At 40.9% G+C, this 19,967-nt stretch overlaps 1 protein-coding gene across 2 annotated transcripts in view; it reads left to right on the top strand.

The window, feature by feature from the left end:
• Ptp4a2 (protein tyrosine phosphatase 4A2) overlaps positions 1–18,933 on the top strand; it is a 31,432-nt gene extending 12,499 nt beyond the window's left edge. For both annotated transcript variants that reach the window (XM_021636735.2, XM_021636746.2), the window contains exons 2-6: positions 5,060–5,756; positions 8,165–8,257; positions 13,683–13,813; positions 15,532–15,606; positions 16,665–18,933. In XM_021636735.2, the coding sequence (XP_021492410.1) occupies positions 5,661–5,756; positions 8,165–8,257; positions 13,683–13,813; positions 15,532–15,606; positions 16,665–16,773 (504 nt within the window). In that variant the 5' untranslated portion in view covers positions 5,060–5,660 and the 3' untranslated portion in view covers positions 16,774–18,933. The remainder of the gene's footprint in view (positions 1–5,059; positions 5,757–8,164; positions 8,258–13,682; positions 13,814–15,531; positions 15,607–16,664) is intronic.
• The last annotated feature ends 1,034 nt before the right edge of the window (positions 18,934–19,967 follow it).

Genomic DNA, 19,967 nt, shown 5'->3' with positions numbered 1-19,967 from the left:
TCTATCTAGCCTTCCACTTAGGTTAAAGGGATTTCTGTCATAGACCATGCTTTCCAACTCTTCTGTGAAAATATAGTTGGTTGTTTTTTTTTTTTTTTTTCTGAAATTAAAACATTACATAGAAAACAGAAATGTACCTTAAATTTGTATTTGTCTGTGGAGGTATATGCCATATAAGAGGGTGCTCTTGGGGACCAGCTGTGTTGAGCTGCCTGTCATGCTGGGAACTGAGTGATAGCATTCTGAAAGAGAAACAAATGCTCTTAACCACTGAGCCATGTCTTTTTTTATTTTAATTTTTATTAATTATACTTTATTCACTTTGTATCTCCACATAAGCCCTCCCCTCCTCCCCTCCCCTCCCAATCCCACTTTCCCTCCCTCTTCTCTATGCATGCTCCTCCCCAAGTCCACTGATAGGAGAGGTCCTACTCTCCTTCCTTCTGATCCTAGTCTATCAGATCACATCCAGAGTGGCTGCATTGTCTTCCTCTGTGGCCTGGTAGGGCTGCTCCCCCATTAGGGTGAGGTGATCAAAGAGCAGGCCAATCAGTTCATGTCAGAGGCAGTCCCTGTTCCCATTAACTGTGGAACCTGCTTGGACACTGAACTGCCATGTCTTTAACCCACAAATGTAACCTTTTAAAAATTAGGCTCTGTGTTGTTGGGTGGTGGTGGTATACACCTCTGATCCGAGTTGAGTACTCAGGAGGCAGAAGCAGGTGGATCTCTTGAGTTTGAGGCCAGCTTAGTCTACACAGTGAGTTCTAGGACAGCCAAGGCTACACAGAGGAGCCTGGTCTCAAAAAAAAAAGTAGGTGCTATAAAGGGTAGACTATATCACGTATAATGTATCATGTTGCTGGTAAGTTTTTGACCTAGGGTCTTGAACTCCTGTGCGGGTGAGGCCTTTGCCTTCATGGTTCCACTTTTACAAATCAAGTGCTAGGTTTTGGGTGTCTTGAGGATGTGTTCTCCCACTGAGCTACTTTTCCAGACCAGTAATGATTTTTCTTTTTTTAAGAGTAGACAGAGCAGAATACATACTAGACAGAGAAGTTTAGAAAAAAAAATTTTTCCCCTTTTTATGGGACATAAGTTCAGTATTTATGCTATAATACAGGGCTCTGCAACTTTTGAACATTCTAGCTGTGGTAGGTTATGGTGGAGATTCTGATTTTGTTTTTAAAACTGGTTTGCTTTGTATTAAGTGTCAACTGCAGTTAACATTAATTTACCTGTAATGACAGATGCAAAACTTGTACTGTAGATGTGTCGTTGGACTGTGGGGGAAAAGGGGTGGGGCAGAAACTTAGTTTTATCATGTGTCTGTTAATTTTGATAGAATGCACTGTTGCTTTTGGCAGAAATTCTGTTGGAGCTCTTCGGTATTAAGAATTGAAAATCTAATAAAAAGTTATGATTATCCCTGAAAATGGTTCTTCCAGAATGAAGTGGGAGGGATAAGAAGGGATAAAGCTTGTTTTGTTTGCTCAGCAGACAAACACTGGAGATTAGGTAGAAAATTTAATGCTAGGACTGTAAGCTTTTAAGTCTGGCTGCTACTACAATGCAAGCCTTTTAGTGCCTCTGCTCATCTGATACACATTAGCTGTGATAACATTGAACCAAAAGATTGAAATGTAGGATAGAATTTCCTCGTGTTTTGCTGTGTACTGTATGCAAACCATTGTTTTGAGTTGTTTCTTTAATACTCTTTTCCTCATAGAAGTCATCGGTTGCAGATACTTGAAAAGTTAGACTTGCCTACAGAGAGATTGGGACTTGAAGAAAATGTGGGTGTATCCAAAATTGAAGGAAAAAAAGAACTAAGGAGTCAGGAAATCTAGGCTCTTGTCTGTGATTTGTTCTTAATAGTGTTGGTCTTAAAAACATTTTAACCTACTTGAACAATATCTTAGTTTTTAAAAGGTCAGAATAGTTTTTCTCTGCATTTCTCCTAGCTCTAACGCTCCTTGACCACACAAGAAGTCTTCTGTAAAATGTTTTGTGTAACCTTAGGTGCCTGTGCTTGAGGTTACAGTTAAAATTAAGGATTATAAAAATAGTCATAATTTGAGACAGGTCTCTGTGTAGCTCTGGTTGTCCTGGAACTTGCAGTGTAGACCTGGCTGAACTTACAAGGATGACCTTGAATTTGTGATTATCCCCTCTTCCAGTTGGCTGTCCTGGAACTTTCTCTGTAGACTAGGCTGCCCTCACAGAGATCTGCCTGCATTTGCCTCCCAAGGCGAGTTGCCACCACCAATTCAGGTCGCTCTCTCCTTTTTGAGACTAGGTTCTGCTCTGTAGCCCTGGCTGACCAGGAATTTGCATTGTAGAGCAGACTGGCTTTTAACTCCTACATATCTGGTTGCCTCTGCCTCCTTGGTGCTGCTTCTAAAGGTGGGCACCACAAAATCTGGGCCATATTTTAGGAATATTTTAGTTTTGTGTGCATGGTAATATCAAATATGCCATATAGAAAATAAGAGTATCTATAAGAAAAAAGTCTGTGAGAATAGAAGATGTTTGAAAGTTTGTAGGCTCAGGTTTTCTGTATTTTATTTTCTTCTCTAAATGACTTAACACCAGTATCTTTCATATTCTTTTCTCTCTGGTCACATACAGCCTGTATTTTTATTTTTCCTTTCAGTGCTGGGGAATGGTTCTATCCCTGAAGTACATCCGGCATGATTTTTTTGTTTGTTTGTTTTTTGGGAGGGTTTCTCTGTGTAGTCTTGGCTGTCGTGGACTCACTTTGTAGACCAGGCTGGCCTTGAACTCATACAGATTCACCTGCCTCTGTCTCCCAGAGTACTGAGATTACAGACCTGTACCACCACGCCTGCCTCCCAAATATTTTTATTGTTACCAATTTAATATGTTATTTGTGACAAAGTCTAATAATATAGCCCAACCTGGCCTGGAACTTGGGTCTTTATGCCTCTGTTTCCCAACTGCTGGGATTTACCAGTGTGTGCTGCTGTACCCAACCTTTTAAATTATTGTTGTAATTTTTCAGTGCTGAGGTATCAAACCCAAGGTTTTATGCCTGTTAGGCAAGCGTAGGCTATATTTTCAGCATTGAACTTCAGGGCTGCAGTAAAAGCCCCCAAACTTTTAGTTGTTGGTGACTTAATAGAAAAGGAAAGAAAAAACTTTTAGACCATGTTTCCAGAGGCAGTTAGGGTTGTATTGACACTATGTGATTGAGCCAGTTTGTAAAGAAACATCTTCAGTTGTTTCAAAGCACCAGGCCTAGAGTAATATCATAGCTGCTGCTACTTCTCTGACTTTGTGTTGTAGTACTATTTGGAGAGAATGATGCATTGGGCACCACTGACCTTCAGGTAGCTCACCTTTTTTTTTTTTTTTCCTCCCTGGCTTTCCTGAAGCTGGCTCTGTAGACCAGGCTGGTCTTAAACTCACCGAGATCTGCCTCTGCTTCCTGAGTGTTGGCATTAAAAGTGTGTGCCACCACCATTACTACCTGGCCTTTTTTGAGTGTGGTGCCCAGCATGCATGCAAGAGCCTTTGGAGGCCAGAGAGGGTGTTGGCTTCTCTGGAACTGGAGCCATAGACAACTGGGTAGCTGCCATGTGGATGCTGGAAACCAAACCCAGATCCTCTGCAAAAGCAACAAGTGCTCTTTACCAATGATCCATTTCTCCAGCCTCCAGAATTATTTCTTTTTCCCTTAGAAACCTTTTTTAAAGCCATCTATCTAACCCTAAACTTGATTCTGTTTCTTAGACAGGGTCTTACTATGTAGCCCTGGCTGGCCTGGACTCACTTTGTAGACTAAGCTGCTCTCAAATGTACAGAAATCCACCTGCCTTTGCTTCCCAAGAGCTAGAATTAAAGCCGTACCACGACCAAGTCCAAATTTTTGGGAAAAAAAAATTCCCTTAAATTATTTTTGATAGAGGCTCTCACTGTGTAGCTGTAGTCCTAAAAATTGGAATTCCTCTCTTACTTTAGCATCCTGAGTGATGAGATTACAGCCATGCCTGACTGATTTTGTACTCTTGAGGCAGTGATGTGAAAAATAGCAAAACGGATAAACTGGACTTAGAAATAAGAGGATGGGTTTGTACATTAGTTTAGTGCACAGACAATTGTGATACATTAAAAAGCAAAACCCACCTGGGCCAAAGAGGACTTCAGACTGAAGCCCAATTAATTCATGTGACTGGAGGCAAAATCTAGTGTTTGTGTGAGCGTGGGAGTATGTGTGTGTGGGAAGGGAGTGTGTGTGTGTGTGTGTGTGTAGAGACCAGGCTTACCTTGAACTTGCTGTGTAGCCAAGAATGACCTCAAGTTTCTGATCTTCTTGCTTTTTACCTTTTAGGTGCTAGGATTACTGAATATGTGTCACACACCCATTTGAGGTGCTGGTAATCAAACTAGGCTTGCAAATGTTAGGCAAGCACTATACCAACTTGAGCTATAGCTCCAGCTCTAAAATAAAAGATCTGACCATGCTTAATAGATTAATACTACAATTAGAGCCGGGCATGGTGGCATAGGCCTATAATTCCAGCATTCAGGGAGGCAGAGGCAGGCGGATCTCTGTGATTTCGAGGCCAGCCTAGTTTAGTGAGTCCAGTACAGCCAGGGCTACACAGAAAAACCCTGTCTTGAAAAACTAAAACAAACAGTTGGGGACCAGTTCATAAAATTTTAATAAAATCAAATCTTTAAAGTAGAATTTTGTTACTTGTCCTCAGCCTGTTTACAAATAGCCTACTTTATTTACTGTCAAAAGCAGAAGAAAAAAAAAGTAGTTTTGTGAACTGGACAGTACCCTTAATTTATGACTTGAATGAATTTTTAAGATCTCAAGACATTGGAGAATGAATTTGACATAATTATAAGACTGGTGTTTAGGATCTTGTTATGTATGCCCCTTTATCCTAATCTTTATAAGGTGTCAGTCATTTAGCATTCATGATGTTTGACCTATCTTGGGCTCTTGGAGAAGGTATTCTTACTTAAGGCTTCTGTTTGTTCTTTTCTTAATCTTACTTTATTTTACCTATGCTTTCCTCCCCAGGTTTTTCGTTGGAATATACGTTGCACATTTATGGCGATTCTGAGTGTGAGGGCAGACTTCTGCCAGGCTCAGCACAGCGTTTTCGCTGACAAGTGAGCTTGTGGGTTATATGTGCCATAATTAACATTGCCTTGAAGACTCTGGACACCGAAACTGGCCTCAGAAGTAGTAGGCTTTTTTTTTTTAATTGCAAGCATATTTCTTTTAATGACTCCAGTAAAATTAAGCATCAAGTAAACAAAAGTGGAAAATAACCTACACTTTTAACTTGTCTCACTAGTGCCTAAATGTAGTTTAAAGGCTGCTTAAATTTTGTATGTAGTTGGATTTTTTTGGAAGCTGAAGGTATCCATCTGCAGACATTGAGGCCCAAGTTGAATTTGGATTCAAGTGGATTCTTAATATTCTGCCTGTGTTGAAGAGAGAAGCTTCATAAGGAATAAACAAGTTGAATAGAGAAAATAGAGATCAATAATAGGCATTTTAGTGGTCTTTTTAATGTTTTCTGCTGCGAAACATTTCAAGATTTATTGATTTCCTCCTCCCTACCATTTTCCCCACCACACTCACACACGCACGCTCACACTTTTTATTTGCCACAATGAACCGTCCAGCCCCTGTGGAGATCTCTTATGAGAACATGCGTTTTCTGATAACTCACAACCCCACCAATGCTACTCTCAACAAGTTCACAGAGGTAAGATTGTCACATAGTCTATTTTTGGGATTGATTTATAGCTTAAATAGTATTTAAAATTAATATTTTAAAAATAATCTGACTGTTTATTGTTTCATAGTTTACATTGGGTTGAATTATTACAATATAGAAGTTTTGAAAGAATTAATGGAATTTGGGGATACTCTAGTTTACTACTTTTTTCTTGTGTTGTAGGTTTATTATTAGCAATACTTTTTGTCGTTTTCAGTAATAAAATCACATTATTGACCACAGTGTGTGCTCAGAACTGTAGTGAGCACTAAGCACTGTTTGTATTAAGGTATAAAAATTCAGTGAGACACAGATATTATTGTTCCTTCCCTCCTACAGGTAACGCCAGTCAGCCTCAAAGCCACTTAGTCATTGGCGCAAAGGCTCATTGTATTTGGTAGCACTAGCACCGCAAGCCTGTCATAGTAAAGCTTGTGCTAAGGGGTGGGTGAGATGGGTAAAGGAGCTTTCTGTCAGGTGTGCAACCTGAGTTCCATCCTGGGGATATGAGAACTTTTTCCCCCAAGTTGTCCTCTTGACTTTCACATACTCCATAACACACCTATGTGTGTCCATGTGCACTAGACTAAAATGTAATAATTAAAAAGAGAAAATTATACATACTTCAACCCCAAACTACTTAGTAATAGTAGTTATCACAAATACAGGAATCCAGAAGCTTGGGAAGATATAGTCTCATTTGTTCCCCCCTTTTGTTAATGAAGACAGTGAACAAAGTCTTTACTCTTTCTTTAACAAATACTTGAATATAAAGTTTTAAATTTTTTACTGGTTGTGTTGTTCAATGTGAATTCTGTTGATGTGTTATGGAAGAGAGAGCAGCTGGATGGTCATCCAAGGACTCTTATTTTATGGGCGGCAAAGCTGAGGCCAAATAGATTTTATCATTAAAAAAATATAACTCAGTGTTCTGATGAGATGAGTGATAACTGAAACTTGTTTTAAGATTCTAAAATTTTTTTTTTTATTTTTGTGGTGCTGGGGATTGAACTCAGGGCCTCATGCAGGCTTGCCGTGGACTTTACCATTGAGTTACCTATGCCTCCAACATATGTAATTTGAAGTCTTTTTTTTTCCACTTCAGTGTCACTGGAAATGGAGCCCAGGGCCTCAGTGCATGCCAAGAAACTGCCACTGAGCTATGTTCCCCACACTTTTCATTGACTTTATTTTGAGGCACTCACTAAATTTCCCAGCCTGGCCTTAATTTAATCTTAATTCAGTAGTTTAGGTGGGCCTTGAACTTGTGATCCTTCTTTTTAGCCATCTAAGTAGCAGGTATTACAGGTCTTTGCCACTAGGCCCACCTGAAGTTCCTGTTTAAAATTCATAGCTGGAGCTGGTGAGATAGTTTAGTAGGTAAGGCCCTTAACTACCAAACCTGAGAAACTTCAGTACAACCTCCAAAACACATATGGTGGAAGGAGAGAGCTGAAATTAGAATATTGTTTTCTGACCTCCACACGTCCACTGTGGTATGTTCATAATCACAGGCACAAAAATGAATAAATGTAAATAATTGTTTTCTAGGCAGGATCTCGTTATATGGCCCTATCTGGTCTTGAATTCCAGAGATCTGCCTGCCTTTGCCTCTGGAGAGCCATTCCTGGCCTGTATTTTTTTTTTTTTTTTCTTTAAAGGAGCAAAGGCATCTGGCTATAGTTGTGTACTAGCTCTTTTAAAATCACTTTTTCTTCCTAATTTCAAAACAGCCAGCCTGTGGTGGCAGCCTGTGGTGGCATATACCTTTAATCCCAGTATTTGGGAGGCAAGGGGCAGGCAGATCTCTGTAAATTAGAGGCCAGCCTGGTCTACAGAAGTAGTTCCAGGACAGCCACGGCTGTTTTACAGAGAAGCCCTGTCTCGAAAAATAAACAACAAAAGCAAAATCACATAAATTAAAAACCTTGATTTGTTAAATACCTTCTAGAACTTTTCCCTGTGTGTGTATATTTATAAGTACACCATGTAAGATCATACCGCATATTTACTGACTTCACTGTTGCTTTCATAGTATTCACTGTATGGGTGTACCAGCCCTCTTTGTGGAACACTAGTAAACAACATTTCTACCTTTTACTCTTCTGTCTATGGTGAAGGTGCTGTGTAAGCTGTCCTGTCTATCTTTAATTACCTCTTTCTGTGAAGTCCCAAGAATAGAGTTTTTAGGTCAGTGTATATAAACTTTTAAAAAGTTTTTATGCTGTGTTACTAAATTGTCCTTTATTCCCACAAGGAGTGTGTCTGTGTTTTTGCAGTGAGATCAGTTTTGAGCTTTGCCTAAGAACGATACTGTGTAGTTTGTAATAGCACATTTCTCAACCCTGCGTCTCAGATTCCAAAAGCAAGTTCCCTGATAATTGTTTTCTTTAAAGGAACTTAAGAAGTACGGAGTGACAACTTTGGTTCGAGTTTGTGATGCTACATATGATAAAGCTCCAGTTGAAAAAGAAGGAATCCACGTTTTAGTGAGTATATAGTGTCTTTGTTTTTTTCTACAGACACACTGACATTTTGATATTTATGAAGCTTGGTACCCAAGTGCCAAATTAAGTTACTTTGGATTAATGCATGAGCAGCATTATTATTTTGTACTTGGAGTCTGTTATTGCAGAATATTTTCAACAAATGATGAAGGGCAAAATTGAGTGCACACTTATTTCTGAAACATGGAAATTGGGGACTAGGGGGAATGTCTCAGAGAGTGGAGTGCTTGCTGTCAAAGCACGAGGACCTGAGGTTGTCCCTTAGAATCTCCAAGTGAAAAGACCTTGTCTCAAAAAATTTTAGGAAAAAAGGGGTTAGGCATTGCAGCGCCTGTTTTTAATTCCAGTGCTCACGAGGCAGAGGCAGGAAGGAGGCTCTCAGTCTACGTAGTGAGTTCCAGGCCAGCTAAGGCTACAACAGGGAGACCCTGTTTCAAGACCCCCTCAGAGATAAAGTGGACAGTAGCTGAGTAGGACCAATACCTGAGGTGTCTTAGACCTCCACATGCCTGCATACACAATGAAAATTGTCATTTTTATATTTTGGAGATTAATTCAGTATTTAGCTTTTGTTTCTATGTTACTAATTTGAATATAATAAAGTAATTTTCATCAGAACCACTTCATATGGTTCCTCTGCCATTTTCTGAGTGCTAATCTATTAGAGACTTAATGTTTTGTGGATAATGTGTAGAGGACAAAAAGGCAGGAGAACAAGCTAAGGGCCGGGAGAAGGCATCATGGTACAGAGTAGTTTGTAACCCTTTGGTAGATTTCTGAAGCGCTCTGGTAGGGTTAGACCTAGCCAGTCAGTTGAAGACAAAGTGCACATGCTAATTGTTCTTTCTTTACAGAAAAGAGGAGACTCGGTTAGTTAAAACTCTACCTTCTCCTTCCTCCACTTCCCAAATAATTTGGCTCATAAGATCAGCTGTTAGGAATGGAATGACCTTATAGTCTTCTGCGTCATAAGGTCTTATGTGCCTTTGTGAGGGCAATGTAGTAGGAAGAGAACTGGAGATTGTGTAAGTAACTGGGAAGAGAGTAATAAGGAGAGGTAGGCAATTCAGTGATCTCTGGTCCCTACCTGGTCAGTGACTGGGGAGGCAGTTATATAACATGGTAAGTTTCCTTGTTGGTAAGGTAGCTTGTCATTTCATGTCTGTGGTCCGTAGTCTTCTCAACTACTGCCAACATAGTGTGTTTTTAAAAGACTGTGGTCCATGGGCTGCAATCAGCCTTTTATTATTGTGTGCATATGTAGAGGTCAGAAGAGAACTCTGTGCAATCACTTCTCTCCTGCATTTATTTGGATACCAGGGATCCAACTTAGTTCATCAAGCTTGGGATGGAGCTGTCTAACCTGTCTGGCCCTGTGTATTTTACAGACAGATTTTAAAATTCTGAACTGTGGTCCATATCTGACCCAGAACTTGGGAGGCTAAGCAGAAAATATGTTTAAGTTAGGACTAGATTGTTACTGTGAAGGCCAGGTCCAACCTGACCTTTGTAATGAAACTCTTGTCTCAAAACCAGAAGGTTCAAATTTGAAATTAAGCTCATACAAGTTAGTTTTCTCCTCTTTTGTGTTCTTTAGTGGGTACATGAGAAATCAACTTATTTGATAATGGGCAGTATGAGAAGATAGATCACTTTGGATTGACTGTGGTCTTTGAATTAGTAATGTTGGCAAACACCTTCATAAAATAGAATGAACCACAGAACCTGAATTAGTTTGTAGAAGGTACTGTTAGGTCTGGGATTTATTCCAGTCCTTTAAATTTGGCTTTCTGTTTTGTTTTAAATAAACAGTTTTATCTGGTGTCCAGATAAAATTAACTGTCTTAACCTAAAGTTGAAGAAAATTAGGTGGTTGACATTTTCCGCGCAGATTTACTCAAATTTTCACAGGAAAGAGGTTTCGAAAGTGTTACTCTGAAAAGTAACAGATAAAGCCCTTCCAATTCTTTAAATAGTCTTGCAAGTCACAGGTGCATTGGGATAGGCCACCTGATGGTGATGTTAGCAGCATTAGTGTAGGTTCTGATATTTCTAAATTACTTAATGCTTCTTTTTAAAACTACTGTTCCATCTTAGCTGCAGTCTTAGCTCTTGGAAAACTGAGGCAGGAGGAGGGGGAGCCAGCTTGAGTTAACATTTACAAAAACAACAGCTGGGTATGATGTTGCCTTTTGGAGGCAGAGGCAGGTGGATCAAAGCCAGGCTAGTGTGTGTGTGTGTTGTGTATGTATGTATGTTTGTGTGTGTGTGTGTGTGTGTGTGTATATATATATATATATATATATATATATATGGAGGTTGTCCAACCAGCCAGGGCAACGTACACTGAGATCCTGTCAACAAAACAAAACCTCAGACAAACAACAAACCACAGAAAGAAGCTGCTTGTCTTCGAGGGTAGCATGTAATGTACATTGTTTCTTATCCATGTCACTTTAAAGGAAGCTAAGCTCTCCATTAGGTGCTTGGTTACAGTTTAGCTATAGTAACAATTGTTAGAACACTGGCAGTCCTTTAATTTTGAGGCATAGTTGACAATTCAAACATAATTGCCTGTTGTGGCCAATGGGCTACTTAGAATGTTCCACTGGTGCCAGTAATGATTGCAGGATCAGTTTTTGCTTTTCTAGTGTTCAAGCCAGTCTCAGTACAATAGTCTCAAGCTTCAGAAAAATTCTCCATTCCATTTTTGTCCTTTAGGAGTGGGAGAGAGTGCATAGAATGTGATGGATCCTTCCCGGTTGTGTCAGTTAATAAGGAACTCTTGGCTAGGTGTCAGGGAAGATTAGAAAAACAGTAATGTGCTTTATAGTAAATGCAGGTAGGGCTGAAAGAAAACTCTGATCTGGAAGAGAAAGGGAGGCTGCATGTGGTGAAAATGGTGACTTTTAATCCCAGCAGTGGGTGCCATGGGGATCTCTTGAGTTCAAGGCCATGGAAGGCCTGTCTCAAGGCTTTGAAAAAAACAGGTGGGGGAAGGGGATATTTCGGCACATGCCTGTAATCCTAGAATTTGGGAGTTGGAAGCAGGAGGATCAGAAATTTAAGATCATCTTCAAATTCAAGGCCAGACTAGGCTGCATGACACCATAAAAAAAGGGGGGGGGGAGGTACTTGATAAAATAGTCTCAGGAGCCTTGTCATTGACACTGTCCTTACCAAATGAGATACATGCAATTTGGGCAGAGTTTTAATCCCCGCATTTTAATTTTATGCACACAAAAATGATACATTTATTTTTCAGAACGCTCTCTCTTTTTCTATCTCTTTCTTTTTGTTTTTTTTTTTGAGACAGGGTTTGTCTGTATAGCCAGGTTATGCCGGAACCCAACTTGTAGACCAGGCTGACCTCGAACTCAAAGAGGTCCGCCTGCCTCTGCCTCCCAGGTGCTGGGATTAAAGGGGTGCTCTACCACAACCTGTTAAAAAGGATTTCTTTTTTGTTTGGCTTTTCGAGACAGATGTTGTATGTGTAACCTTGGCTGTCCTGGACTTACAGAAAGCAAATTTTGTTTTGTCTGTCTGTTTGGTTTTGATTTTGGAGACAGGGTTTCTCTGTGTAGCCTTGGCTATCCTGTGCTCCCTTTGTAGACTAGGCTGGCCTCAAACTCACAGAAATCCACCTGCCTCTGCCTCCCTGAATGCTGAGATTTCAGGCATGTGCCACCAAGCCCAGCTAGAAAGTATTTTTTAAAGGAGGAGATACGTTGCTGTCTTAGGGTTTCTAAGACTTGCTGTGAAGGGATAGCAAGGCCGTGGCAACTCTTTATAAAGGAAGGCATGTGATGGGGCTGGCTTACAGTTCAGAGGTTTAGTCTGCTATGTTCAACAGGCAATTCACCTGGCCTACCCTTAGGGACCTTTAGGTTCCTGGCAACATCCTGTGTCAGTACCTGCGTCCTATCATCATCGGGGCCAGATACTTCAGGCCTGCCACTTTCCCTCTTTTCTCTCTGCTCTCTCCCCTTTCTCTTTGGGGTGTCTCTTTTCTCTTTTCTCCCCCCATCTCTGTCTCTTTCACTCTGTCCTCATAGCTCTTTCAGGCCCTAATTTTCTTTTGCTTTCCCGAATAAATATCTTTCCTACCAGATCTGTCATATGTGCTATATTTTAAGTCTGTCATAACATTTGATGCCGTGACTGATGTAGGTTCTTCTAGCTGCCATGAGGGACTGGCCCACCACTTGGTCATACTTGGTTATACCACCCAGGCTGCTGGAATCCTATTCAATTTGGATCTGCCCGCTGTGACAGATTTGCTCTTTCAACTCCATAACTCTTCTTTTCGAGCCTCTATTATTGTCATGTTGGGAGCATGGCAGCATGCAGGCAGATACGGTGCTTCTGGGGGAGCTGAGAGTTCTATCTACATCTTGATCTTCAGGCAGCAGAAGCAGACTGTCACACTAGCCAGTTTGTAAGACCTCGAAGCCTGCCTCCACAGTGACATACTGCTTCCAAGGGCATACATATTCAAACAAGTGCCTAATAGTGCCACTCCCTGTGACCAAGTATTCAAACATGAATCTCTGGGGCCATTCCTATTCAAACCACCACAATAACCAAGGGAATAATCCTCAAACGCTTTTGAAGAGACCAGTAAGACTGTCAGGTACACTTTACCAGGCAGGCTTAAAGCATGTTAGCAATGATTGTCCTCTTACTTGGTCTCAGTGTTAATGGTTTTCTCTATTATGTCTAGTTGCTACTCTGACCATACAGTGTCTAGATCTGTGACACAAAGATTTTTAGTTAAGATAGGGCTGGGAGTGTGTGATCAGTGGTAAAATGCTCTCCTAGTGTTTATAAGTCCCTAGGTTCAGTTCAAAATATATGTGTGTATCTGTGTCTGTCTGTCTTTAGATATGTGTGATATTTGTTATGAAATGTAATGAAATATAATTTTAGAAGACTTATTTGACAAATTCAGGTTTAATTTTTCAGTAGTGATCAGGATTGTGTTAAGTATAGGTGTGTGAGACAGGCAGTGGTGGTGCATGCCTTTAATTCAAATATTTTGGGGGTTAGAGGCTGGAGAATCTCTTGAGTTCCAGGTCAGCCTAGTCTACAGAGTGAGTTCCAGAATGGTCAGGGCTATACAAAATTGTCTTAAAAAACAAAAACAAAACAAAAAAACGAAAAAGGACTAGGTAGCTGGTTGTTGGTGGCTCACACCTTTAATCCCAGCACTTGGGAGGCTGAGGCGGGTCTTTCTGTCTCAGGAGTTAGCCGTTGGGGGGTGGTTGTTACAAAAAAGGAATAGGTTTAAGTGATATAGTTAACTCAGTTAAATCTGCCTGCCCTGCCGACTGTTTTCAGCTCATTTGTGTTAGGGAGTTAGTCCTTGAGAACTTGGCAGCTTAATGTAAGAAGTCCTTTCTTTCAGGATTGGCCGTTTGATGATGGAGCTCCACCCCCTAATCAGATAGTGGATGATTGGCTAACCCTGTTAAAAACCAAGTTTCGGGAAGAGCCAGGCTGCTGTGTTGCAGTGCACTGTGTTGCAGGTTTGGGAAGGTAAAAACTTTTTCTCTCTGAATTTATTGTAATAACTAAATAAGTCAACTAAAATTTCACCTTGGTAGAATTGCATTTGGCAATTCAATGATACTAAAGCACTGGAAAGGAAACGAGGAAATGCCAGCATAATAGGCTCTCATAAGAGCCATTTGTGTTGGGTCTGGATCTGATTCTAACGCCATACTGCATGTAAGAGTTTTAGGTTATTAAGTGGGCAACAAAATTATCATTGTTTTAGAGATTAAATTATCTGTATATGGTTGGGTTTGGAGTGAATTGAAAAGGAAGTTAACAGAAGGTTAACCAGGTGTATGAGGGTGTGGAGAGATGGCTCAGAGGTTCAGAGCACTGGCTGCTCTTTCAGAGGTCCTGAGTTCAATTCCTAGCAACCATATGGAGGTCACAACCATCTATAATGAGATCTGGTGCTTGCAGGTGTACATGCAGACAGAACATTGTCTACATAATAAATAAAAAACAAATGACTTTTTTAAAAAAGAACAGGTATATGGACAGTAAAACTTGACTGTGATTAAAAACCTTTTTCACTGAGCATTGCTTTCAATAGTGTGGTTATACTTTGATCAACATCAGGTTAAATGCCAATTTATAGTGTGCACTGTGACCCAGACCATTACTGTGAGATGCCATTGCCTTAAGGTATCGGTGACTTGAGCCATTAGCTCTGCTTAGCACTTTAGTGTGCCCAGGCTTCTTTATGAGGTTAGAAGTTTCTCTTGAAGGCTTTTGTGGTATAAGGCCTCCCTGGGTCACTTTATTTTTTGTGCCTGTCTTAGTTAAGTAGTCAGAGGTATTATTATTAATACTTCTATTAATGAGTTTTAACACCTTTTTTTTTTTTTTTTTTTTTTTTGTTTTTTAAGAATAGAGACTGGAACTGGTGGTGTCACATGTCTTTAATCCTGTGCCTTTAATCTTAGCTCTTGGGAAGCAGGGCCAGGCAGATCTGTGAGTTTGAGGATAGCCAGGACTCCACAGAGAAAAACAAAACAAAAAAACAATAAAGAAGCCGAGTATAGTGGTGCTGGGAGGCAGAGGCAAGGACTACCCATGAGTGTGAGGTCAGCCTGCTCTATATAGTGAGACTTTGTTCCAGAAGAATACATTGGGCTACCGAGTTGGAGAGGAAAAATCTTGAGTGTTTGCTTGCCTGTGCATTTTCTCTCTCTCTCCCCTCCCCCCATTCATTACTTTGTTAGTTTGTTTTGGAAACAGAATCTCTATAATTTGTAGTCCTGGCTCTCCTAGAACTCACTCTGTAGACCAGGCTGGCCTTGAACTCACTAAGATTCACCTGTCTTCCAAATGCTGAGATTAAAGGCATGTGCCACCATACCCAGGACAAGCTCAAATTGGTGATGTATGAGCATTCAGTTAAAAAATGTCTTTATAGAAGGGTGGTAAAGGGGCTGTAGAGATGGCTCAGTGGTTAAGAGCACTGTCTGCTCTTCCAAAGGACCCGAGTTTAATTCCTAGCACCCACATGGCAGCTCACAACTGTCTGTAATGCCAATTCCCAATTCCAAGGATCTGACACCTTCACACTAATGCACATAAATTAAAATGAAATAAATTATTTTTTTTTAAAAAAAGGGTAGTGAAGCTATAAGAACCCAAATAAAATTAAAAAGTGTCTTTAAGATTCTAAAGGCGTGTGGATACTTAACCATTGATGGATGGCCTTCTCTCTGCAGGGCTCCTGTGCTGGTTGCACTTGCATTGATTGAATGTGGAATGAAGTATGAAGATGCTGTTCAGTTCATAAGACAGTGAGTATGAAGTTGTATGTTCAGAAACTCCAGTTGGGGCTATACATGAGGAAGAGGTTATGGAAAGGAATCATTTGGAATATGAAAGAACTGGGTAGTTTGGGCTTTAAATACTGTTTGAAGATAGATAGAAAAAAATTAAGGCATGGGACAAAGACCGAATACCATGGGTTTGTGATTGGCTGTCTAAGAATCTTGACACTGAGTAGATTGATCAGTGCTGCTTTCGTTGGATTACATAGAACACCCAGCACAATCTAATATATGACTAGCAGGCAAAATGAATGCATGGAGGAGTAGATTAATCACTTGAGACTCTTAAATGTGCTGTTTTCATACAATATTATAATGGTTGTGTCCTGACAGCCTAGTTATTAGTCTGAAGTAATAGACCATGCTGTTCCTTTCTTTAACAAAATTAAGAGGGGGAAAATACTGTGGTAGAGACATGCAGTGTATGGTTCTTGGCTCCGGGACAGAAGTGTCACACTGTCTGCCATTCATGTCTGTCCTGAGGTTTAACCTTATTTTATTTTATCTTACTGTTACTTATTTACTTTGTTTTTTGTTTTTTTCAAACAGTGTTTCTCTGTGTAGCCCTGACTGTCCTGGACTCACTTTGCAGGCCAGGCTAGCCTTGAACTTACAGAAATCCACCTGCTTCTGCTTCCCTGAGTGCTGGGATTACAGGCATGCACCACTGTGCCCAGCTATGTTCCAACTTTTTAAAATGATGTTGTGTGGGGCTGGAGAGATGGCTCAGTGGTTAAGAGCACTGTCACTGTCTGCTCTTCCAAAGGCCTGGGTTCAATTCCCACCACCCACATGGCAGCTCACAACTGTCTATAACGCTGATTCCAAGTGCTCTGACACCTTCACGCTAATGCACATGAAATAATATCAAATAAATTAAATTAAAAAAAAATGATGTTGTGTGGATAATATGCAGATTTTCAGCTGGGAGAGCTAGATAAGAAGGCATTATTTTATAAGTAGTACATTTCAGTAAGCTGTACAGCTCTTTGCTACATGATTGTGTACTGTTTTTGTCTTTTCAGAAAAAGAAGGGGAGCATTCAATTCCAAACAGCTGCTCTACTTGGAGAAATACCGACCTAAGATGCGATTACGCTTCAGAGATACCAATGGGCATTGCTGTGTTCAGTAGAGTAGAGGAAGGCTGACTGGATCGTGGCATAGAGGGAACTCTTGGTACCTGGAAATGTGAACCTGGAATCTTACTGTGTCATCAAAGTAGTGATGGATTCAGTACTCCTCAACTCCTAATGATTGAGAAGAAAGCAAGCGATAAAGAAATCCCTCTATAACACGAATAAAATGTTTAAGAAAAGAAAAAAAGAAAGGAAAAGGGATTAATTTAGTGAAAGATGATTATGCTCCTAGTTTTGGAGTTTTGATTTCTGCCAGGATTGAATTATTTTAAAATCTCCTGTGTTTTTTAAGCTTTTTCAAAATAGATGTCTGAGGAAAACCAGCAGAATATTAACCAGTGTGGAGCCAGTTGTTGGGGAGCACACTCTTCATTATGCTTGGCACGTAGGTCTCCTTGTGGGATTTGGGGGAGGTAGATTTTCCTCATGTCTCTTCCAGCCCCCTCCCTTCTCCTGATACATGTAGATGGAATAGGAAGAAGCCCTTGTTGCTGTAGATGTGCGTGTGTCTGGCAGCCTTAAGCCCACCTGGGCACCAACAACAGAAAACACCCCCGCCCCCGAAAAAAAAAAAAAAAAGAAAGAAAGAAAGCAGTGGGACATATATGATTCAGGTGGTTTTTAGTCTATTGATGATGCGTGTTCATGTTAGTTTCTTTCCGCACAGCCCTGATCTAATATTAGAGTGTCAGAAGTAGCCAGGAGCCTTTCGTTTGGGTAAATGGTGAGGAAATGACATTCTAAAGAGGCTGTTTGCTATAATTGAGCTGAGAGAATCCTTTTTTTTTTTTTCCCCCAACAGTGAAACAGTGGCCATCCCAGAAACTATTGAAAAGATGTGTCCAGGAGAGTTAGCATGTTTCTACAACTGTAGAACTGTATGTAGGCTGTGAGTTTGCTATCCAAAGATGTCATGGAAAAGCAGTATCTTAAAATTTTAGGACTGATTTCAGAAATAGTCCGAGGAGCAACAGAACACTCGCAGTGTCACAGTCTTGAGGAATGCGTATGGTGGTGGTTTTCAGATTACTCTGTACAGTCCAGTGTGACCACCTGGCACCTTGTTATTCCTAGAGTCTTCTGAGATTAAAAAAGAAAGAAAAAATCATGGTCAGACCCAGCCTTGCCTAGTGAGTGTGTGTCCCCGGCTGCAACAGGGTGGAAGAGCGATGGCAGGCAGCCCAGTGAGCAAGTAGCAAAGGGGGCTGCAGTGCTCCTGGCATACAGTGGCGTTTTGTGGGCTCTGCTCAATGTGTTGCTACAGAAAAGCTGTCTTTCCTTACTTGCAGAAGGCAGTTGAATAGGCTGTGATGACAAAGCAAAGTAGAGGGGCATCTTCTGGGACCCCCTCTTCACCTAAATGTTCCATACTTGACAGCACCCTGTGCCCCAAGCCCTGAGTGCGGGCCTGCAGTCTGGAGATGCACTGTGCAGAGCCAGACTTCCCATTTTGTTAGTGTCAGCTAGGCCAGGAGGATAGGTGATGTCTCACTGATGACACTTTACTGTCGCTGGAATTGCTCTGATTTTGACTAAATGCAAATATGTAGAGTCCTTCCTGCCTTTTCCCAGAAAATGAAAAATAATGCTTTTGACATTGTGTCTAGAATTTTAAAGTAAAAATGGTGAATCAGTCCAAAGTTATCTTCAGAACATGACAATAGATTGCTTTAACATAGGTATCTTACCCTTTAAGTTTAGATTGGCTGTTGACTCCAAGGGTTTTGATCAATACCAGCAAAACCTTTTCCACTTGACATGCTAAGAATTTTTTTTGGGGGGGGGTGCGTGTGTGCGCGCGTGCGTGTGAGCGTGTGAGCACAAGATCTCCTGTGAGGGTATGTGCATGCAGGTGTCCATCAGTATCAGTGCCTGCCTGAGACAATTGCATTCCTGGTTCTCTGTGAGGAGAAGGGTGTATAAAGCAACATAAAACAGCCCTCATTTGTCTTAAACAAGACTAATGTTAATTGTTCTCAGAACTGGACTTTTCCCCTCAAAATTAAAACTTTTTTTTCTTTTGGATTTAATGAAGTATTGCTAGCTGAAGCCAGTTTGACATGTGAGAGAGATGTCAGACTGATGAAAGGTGTGCAGCTTGATTTAAAACCAAACCCTGAACCCTTTTAAAGAACAATAAAACATATTTTACATGCTCTTTGTGCATTTATTCTCCACACCAAAACTGAGTGCTTTATGTTTGCACTCCTTTCCCTGGTATTCTCAAGGCCTGATGTGTGTCCTGATAGTGTTCTTCAGGGCACTGAAATGTGAGGTAAGAGTAAGGATGTATCTGACCGCAGTTCAGATAAACTAATACATTTTCTGGTTCAATTCTTGGGCTGAATGGTATAGGCATTTGGTATCTCCTTCCAAGGAATTTGTTTTTGTCATAGGTTTGGATAAGGCATTACAATTTTTCTTTAAACTTTTTTCCTTTCGGCTCTTTTAAGGCTGGATTTCTCTTGGGTGGCCCTGGGTGTCCTGGAACTCGATCTGTAGACCAGGCTGGCTTGAACTCAAGAGATCCGCCTACCTCTGCCTCCGGAGTGCTTGGGGTTAAGGGGTGGGCTACAACCACCATCGGGCTCTTTAAGCTCTTAAAAGTGAAGAAATAGCTGCTTGATGTATCACAGAGTGTCTCTCTATTCACTGGGTAAACATTTAAGTGCTCAGGTAGGACCCGAGTCTAAAGGAAACAGTACAGTCGGCAGAAGCTGTGTGTAATGCTAAGTATCTGTGATCTAAGCACTCTGGCTAAGAAGACAAGGTCAGGGGGTTGAGGGCTGCCCTAGGCTTTATGGCAAGATCCTGTCTTGGCACACAGTTACAATGGATGGCATTGTGCTCTGCTCCTGAAAAGCTGTTGGTCCCACTGCTTAGTGTTTACCTTGTGCCCTGTATCAGCCCTCTTAGAGTCTATGGTTGGTTGAGGTAATTACTCAGCTCTACAGGAAATTACCATGCCCTGTCTTTTCTTTCTGGCTAACTTGTTTTTGGTTAAGGCCAGTACTCGACTTTCTCTGATACTGTGCAGCTGGACATGCCAACGAGTCTAAAGTTTCATGGCCTTATGTGGACCCTAGTGCTGTCTAACACTGTCACATCAGTGTCATTCGCTGTTTCTCCCTTGGAGGTTCTTACATCTTTAATGCCTTTTCCACCCTCACGTTAGTTCTGGTTGGTTTTT

This window comes from Meriones unguiculatus, chromosome 3 (assembly GCF_030254825.1).
Source record: "Meriones unguiculatus strain TT.TT164.6M chromosome 3, Bangor_MerUng_6.1, whole genome shotgun sequence".
In the NCBI taxonomy this organism is placed as follows: Eukaryota; Metazoa; Chordata; class Mammalia; order Rodentia; family Muridae; genus Meriones; species Meriones unguiculatus.
The sequence above is the reverse complement of the archived record's forward strand: the minus strand, read 5'-3'. Positions and strand labels throughout refer to the sequence as shown.